The 6,902-nt window shown below is 38.1% G+C and overlaps 2 protein-coding genes across 3 annotated transcripts in view; one reads left to right on the plus strand and one right to left on the minus strand.

The window, feature by feature from the left end:
* Positions 1-2,947, plus strand: part of LOC134539993 (cytochrome P450 4C1-like) — a 34,677-nt gene extending 31,730 nt beyond the window's left edge. For both annotated transcript variants that reach the window (XM_063382404.1, XM_063382405.1), the window contains 2 exons: positions 479-658; positions 2,092-2,947. In XM_063382404.1, coding sequence (XP_063238474.1) covers positions 479-658; positions 2,092-2,252 — 341 coding nt within the window. In that variant the 3' untranslated portion in view covers positions 2,253-2,947. The remainder of the gene's footprint in view (positions 1-478; positions 659-2,091) is intronic.
* Positions 1-6,902, minus strand: part of LOC134539995 (protein singed wings 2) — a 209,951-nt gene that overhangs the window by 73,762 nt on the left and 129,287 nt on the right. The gene's annotated exons all lie outside the window — the stretch shown is intronic.

Consider the following 6,902-nt stretch of genomic DNA (forward strand, 5'->3'; position numbering starts at 1 on the left):
TTAGCAGACCGAAATTTTAAACAATATAATTAAATAACTCCTACAAAAGCGAAAAAATACTTAAAATAATACCAAACCCCGACTTTGGACCTGCTTTTCGACAAAGAATTTTATTAAAACACTGGCCATCTCGTTAAAAATCCTTAAACAGTTAATACTAGAAATTATACCTTTATCTTTGTGAACTTTCATTTGAACCACCCGCAAGAGATAGCGGCATTTTTGTTACATATTTCCGTTCCTTTACTTCCCGTCTAGTTCAGGTAATGACTCGAACCAAATGCCGTATACCGAGAGCTAAGATGTTACACATAAACAATAACTAGCTTGGGTAATCACAATGTAGGTACAATTTTAGCTAGTCAGATACAATGACGTTAAGATTATTTTTTTTTGTTTTGTTTTATTCTCTGTTGGGTTATTGGAACGCTTGTGTTGGTGATGTGCAGACATTGAGCAAACCACGCATGTATTCCAGATGGTTACGACATACCTCGTGGAACCTCCGTCACCATGTCCATATTCTTAACCAATCTGGACCCGGAGAGCTTCCCGAACCCGGAGCAGTACGACCCGGATAACTTCCTGCCGGAGCGGGTGCTGGGCCGACACCACTTCGCCTTCATTCCCTTCAGCGCCGGGCCCAGGAACTGCATAGGTGAGCTTCAGCTTGCTTGCAAGACGTCATGGGTGAGCTTCAGCTTGCTTGCAAAACGTCATGTGGTGAGCTTCAGCTTGCTTGCAAAACGTCATGTGTGAGCTTCAGCTTGCTTGCAAAACGTCATGGGGTGAGCTAAAGCTTGCTTGCAAAACATCATGGGTGAGCTTCAGCTTGCTTGCAAAACGTCATGGGTTAGCTTCAGCTTGCTTGCAAAAGTCATGGGTGAGCTTCAGCTTGCTTGCAAAACGTCATTGGTAAGCTTCAGCTTGCTTGCAAAACGTCATGGGTGAGCTCCAGCTTGCTTGCAAAACGTCATAGGTTGAGCTTCAGCTTGCAAAACGTCATAGGTGAGCTTCAGCTTGCAAAATGAGCCACGCGTACACAGAAAAAAAAATTGTACGCTTACAAAAGAGTCATTTGGAAACCAGTATCCAAGAATTTTTTTTTAATGCTTCACGAAAGATATTGTTAACTTTATACAACACATGACTGTAGTTATTCTAGCATACCTATATGAAATATGTATTTCGTGATAATACTGCGTACTTATTACCAAAATTGGCGCATAATTTTACATTTTAATCAATGTTTCGTTCAAGCATAATTTTTTTAAACACTGGGAAAGTTAATAGAATATTAAGTAACTTGACTTTTATTTTGTTTTATTATGTTTATTAATGTTCACAGTTAATACTGGAAAGCTAATCGGGGAACGGTTCACAAAATAACTTTTCACTAATTGGTGGTACTGGGACAACACAAAGCATAAAATGCCCGGGTAAGAATCCGAACCCAGAGTAACTGCGAATACTATTTTTTAATGACGCAGTTTTATTTCTGCAAATATCTGTAATTTAACGTGAATATTTTTGTGAACCAGTTCTCTGCATTGATGTTAAAAAAATTTTTTTTTACGTGCAATGTAGCCTACAGCTTGCACCAACGGCCACAGATCATCTTTCCTTTTTCGAATCTCTCTTTATCATGTCGTTGTCGATTACTAGAGACCGGAAAAATTCGCGGGTTCAACGACCTTCAGGATATACTCCAATATCCTCTACACACTCGGGCAAATGCCAACTGTTCATTGGCTGCTGACTTGTGAGTCGTCTCGATTGTGTGGGCCTGTGATCCGACACTTCCTTGAGTGATGGGTCTATAATTGGCCCTCAGTCCTCCAGATTAACAGTGAACCAATGGGCAGAAGCAGCACTAAGGTATAATTATTTGAATTTTAGCATAACACGAAATGAATCGGCGAATTTATTCAGGTCTCTATCGATTACATATCGGTTTTCAAATTTACACCCGTGCCTCGCCCGGGACTCGAACCCAGGACCCCTCTCACTGCAAGGCCGGCGTGCATCCGACTACGCCACGGAGGTAGGCGTGAATGTTTTAAAAAGAGTCGTTAAAACGTGTTTCCCCAGGTCAAAAGTTCGCCCAGCTGGAGGAGAAGACCTTGCTGTCGTACATCCTGAGGAACTTCAAAGTCCTCTCCTTGGACAGCAGAGAAGACGTACACCCCATACCAGAAATCGTCCTCAGGCCTGAACACGGCATTAAAGTGTGTCTTACTTCAAGAACGTGACAAGTGCCGCAATAATATTTTTTTTTTTACTTATGTGTGACTGCTTTTTTGTTATACATAAATACGCTAATCAGGGGCGTAGCCAGGATTTATTTTCGGGGGCCCTCCCCCGGAAATTTTTTTGTTTTAATGTGAAATTTGGTGCTATTTAAGCACTTTCGTAATTAAAATATTGGATTTAAATAACATAAATTTGTGTCCCGACTTTATGATATTTTTAACGAGACACTTTTGAAAACTCATTGCTGAATATTAAGGGTTATCGGCTTAAGGGTTCTTTCTTAGTTTCATCTAAGTGCATTTGCAACAGCTAGACAAGTGTAAATTTTGTCATAAGTGCTTATATATATATTTTTAATATTTCGGGGGGTGTTTGGACACCCAAAACACCCCCCCTGGCTACGACCCTGCGCTAATTAACAATTTTTATTCACATTTTACTTTTTTTTTTTAAATCAAAGATATTTGTGGTTCTCATAGAACTAAGCGGCAGTAAATAAAAAAAAGTAGACAATAAATAACCAAATAAACAGTTTTATATGAACATTAATAATTTTTAAATATATTTATACGCTAGTAAACATAGAAAATATGTAGTAGGTTACGAGAGTTTTTGATTTACAATCATCGTTTTGAAAATATTTAACTGTGATAAAAATGTAAAGCTTATTTAATAAATTTTTTATTATATAAAATATTTTAATTGACTACCTTTCTAAGATATGTTTTAAATGAATGAACTCAAAACAAATGTTAATTTGAGTTTTATTTTAAGCTTAAATATTAAAAACTTAAGCCACATTACTTATTTTGAGTAAACATAGGTATATTAGTAATTAAATGTATCATAAACATGGTTATGTCCTATTTGGCATGAGTGTGTAAATGTTGAATAACATTAGATCGTGAAACAAAAAAAAATATATATTAAATACCTCTTAGAGGCTTAAAACATCTAAACCTTCAGGGCTACTCAAGCAGTGTAGCACGAAAGGAGAAAAATATCAATAATGTTATGGTAAGCATATTTACACTCAATGTGCCAGCTACTCAGAATTTGGCTCAAAATTATTTTCGTCCAACTCATGTAAAATCCAGACGTCTATGGAGGTCTCTGTTCCCCATGGTCTCCTAACGATTTACTCCTTATGTACTATTTTTTAAAAAGAACCTTTTTATTCAAAACTTTCTTATTAAAAATATGCAGGTAATTTAATTAAATATATTTTGAAAAATTGTAAATATGTAATTATATTTTTCATTTAATTAATAACTTATGCTAAGCAAATAGATATTACAAAATGAAATTGTACATAAATTGATAAAACATTTATATCACGTTCGAAGTTAGGGTATTTTAGTCTGAATTTAGGGGATTTTAAAATAGCCTTGGGGAAAAACATTTGGCCAGTTAACATCACTGGGGATTCCTGCTAAACCCGCAAAACGAACTCTTTAACTTTTCTCTGAATTGTTCAGACAGAATCTCAATTTTTAATTGACAAAAAGCTTTCAAAATTTACTTTTTGAAAAAATAAAAAATTTGCTCTACTTCTTAACACTGATATAGTCAAAAAAGCACTGAAGTATTCACAAGTATAGTGACTAAATAGGTAAGAAAAATCTTGTAACTGATATTTCTCACGTCACACCCCGAGGCACTGGGAAGCCTTCATTTCACAGACGAGAGAGCCACATCCGAAGTTCCCCGAAGGTTGCTTAGCAAATAACTTTTTAATATGTAGCTATCCAGGGCTAGGAAACCGTTTACATGATTTCACAGTATCTTTAATGTAGCTATCCTAACCAAATCAACCGTCCACAATGTTTAAAAGTATTTATAATGTAGCTGACCTAACATAATTGACCATTAGTTATCATGAGTTGTCCAAAATAAAAAAAATACCGAAGATGCACGATCGGACGTTTGGCTCTCTCGTCTGTGAAAAGAATGCTTCCCGTGAGGCACCAGCACAGACCGGATTCAGCCTCGCGGCAAAGTTAACACCGCCTGGCTCAAAAATACTTGCACACACCAGCATTGCAACAAAGGCTGAACACAAAAATACAAAATGCATGGAACGGATAATGGGTTGGCGTCACAAGATTTGCATTCGTCTATAAAAATTTGATTCATTGATTCAAAATCCTTGAGGTGAAACAATGAAACTTAATTTCCGTGACAATGCCTGGTTTTCCCTGTTATTCCTGAATACGCGATATATTTTTTTTTTCTGGCAATACAAGACCCAGTGATAATATACTTTTCGTCCGCCACGTTTCCCCACTTGCACGGAACCGAGTTATGAACCCCCAGTCGAGTGTCGATCCCTGATCATTTTGGTGACAGGCGAGTGATCCAACCCACTTCCGTACCATTCCATTTTTTTCAATAACACACACTTCCATATATAACCCTACTGGACAGTCTTCCGAGTGTGTCTGAAACCAATTAGTATGATTTGTTTGATACGCGGTTTTACGTCGCACGGTCAAGCTCAAGGTTTCTTAAGGTGGGGGGGGGGGGGGGTTAATAACCTTTTTGTCTTTTGTAGTTTTCTTCTACAGACATACATGTGCTTAGCAATGGCGTATGTCCAAAAGCTTACATCAAGTCATGCACTCCCATTGCACAAATCTTTCAAAGATAATATCGTATCCTAATAATTATGCTTATAAAATTTCGTGTTTTCTTCATTTGTTTGAAAAAAAAATACATTTTGTAACCATATTTAATTGTTTACAAAACATTTTTCTACCCCAGAAGTCCTTAATTCATTGTTTGGTAAAAAAAAAACTTCAGCACTGAAATTTTTATAAGAAAGTTTGGGCGTGCGAGTATATGTATTCGCATTGTCAACTTTGAGTTCGTCGCCCCTCTGGCAGCTGCCTCATGAGGGATGAAACTTAATAAAACATTTTTTTTTTCAACCCCTAAAATTATTTGGAATAGGATGTAGGCTATACTATGACCCACAGATTCAAAGTTTAATTCATCCACGTATCATTATGACCAATTTTTCTGGTCAGATTGAACCCCTTCACCTTCCCTTCATTCATGAGGAAAAACACAAATACGTTAAATGACGTCAAAAACGTTAGACACATTAAAATTCAAAACAAAGTGTGTAACAAACTGAAGGGAAAATGGGGGGACAAAGAATTACAAAGAAAATGTAAGACCATTCAGAGAGAAATAATCTGTTCTGACTTCTTACAGAATTTACTAATGTATTTAGTCGTAGATTCAAACTATCTACAAAAATTAATACTAAACTAGAGACTAAATTTAGCCTATGTTAAGTTTAAGGTTTGGATGTGCCACCAATTTATCACTATTCTAGTGTGTGCGAATGCGTATCTGTACGACTCGTGAACGAAAATAATGTGATGGAAATTCTATTGAATATGACTCCAAAACTTAAATGTTTTGCGCACACAGGTCCGAGAAGAAAACTGAAGCAACAGTTCGTAGTGAACTTGGAGTATTGTACAAAAATATGAAAATGTCCTAACTGATGTTCGCAACAGTTCTGGTGGTGCAAGGCTAGTGTAGCGAGCCTTCCCACTGCAGACACGCAGGTGGCTACCGGAGGGATTACACTGCACGCGCCGAGCTCGCAGTCCGATGCGCGCGGCTAGATTACCCTGGGCGCGCACTCCCGCGCACCGCTTGCCGTGGAACTGCCTCGTGTTGGAGGCGCGCGGAAACGTAACAGACGTCACGCTTTAACACTAGTTCCAGAACTTTAAATGAAGCAATTTCGGGGCTGTGAAAAACTGGCAAAATGGTTCTAAGATAGTCCTTCCTCCCTCCCCCCCCCCCCCCAAAAAAAATTAAGTGCCGCATCAAACAAAGTTATACCAAATAAGGTCTAAGGGCTAAGTACACGGCCAACTGTCTGGTTAGCTGAGTGAGACACGGAGGCAGAGGTGGTGACTATGCTGGGATGGGTAGCCCTAGCCTCTGGTCATAGCTGAAGCTCTTAACACCTTTCCAGATTCGCGCATACGGCGTATTCAGTATCCTTGCCCATGCGGGCCCCAGTCTGGTAGGGCTTACATTAAGAGTGCTGCGTTAACAAGCCGAAATTTGGAGCAGTCACTTAGGCAGTCTTTGGGCGGCGAGGCATGGCCCGGGGCGCTATAGTGTGCGAAAAAACGGGCTCTGATAAAAGTGAAAAAGAACTACTAAACCCCCCAGCTTTGGACCTGATATTCAACAAGGAATTTTATTAAAAATACTGCCCAACTTGTTAAAAACAACTGAACAGTTAATACTAAAAGCTTTTCCTTTGGATTTGTAAGCTTTCGCTCACGCTATCGACCACACGTTGAAGTACCGTGGTTGCACTTTTCCGTTCCATGCAACTTCCGTTGCATTCACCAAATGCCGTTACACATTAAAAAAAAAGTGACACGATTGCGATATCCGAATAGCAATAATGTGTAATTTTTCGATCGAAACATATCCAAAATAACTTTTAATTTAAATGCTGCATTAAGTCATAAAAGATATCTTAATTTTTTCGATGCTAACATAACCTGGTATATGAACAGAAAAAAAAAAGTTTCCCCGGCAGTAATTTGTTTGCGTTTGAAAATTTTTCGAATTTCGTTTTACAGGCATGTTTAAATTCTTACAAGTTT

The sequence above is a fragment of the Bacillus rossius genome, chromosome 16 (assembly GCF_032445375.1).
Source record: "Bacillus rossius redtenbacheri isolate Brsri chromosome 16, Brsri_v3, whole genome shotgun sequence".
Classification (NCBI taxonomy): domain Eukaryota; kingdom Metazoa; phylum Arthropoda; class Insecta; order Phasmatodea; family Bacillidae; genus Bacillus; species Bacillus rossius.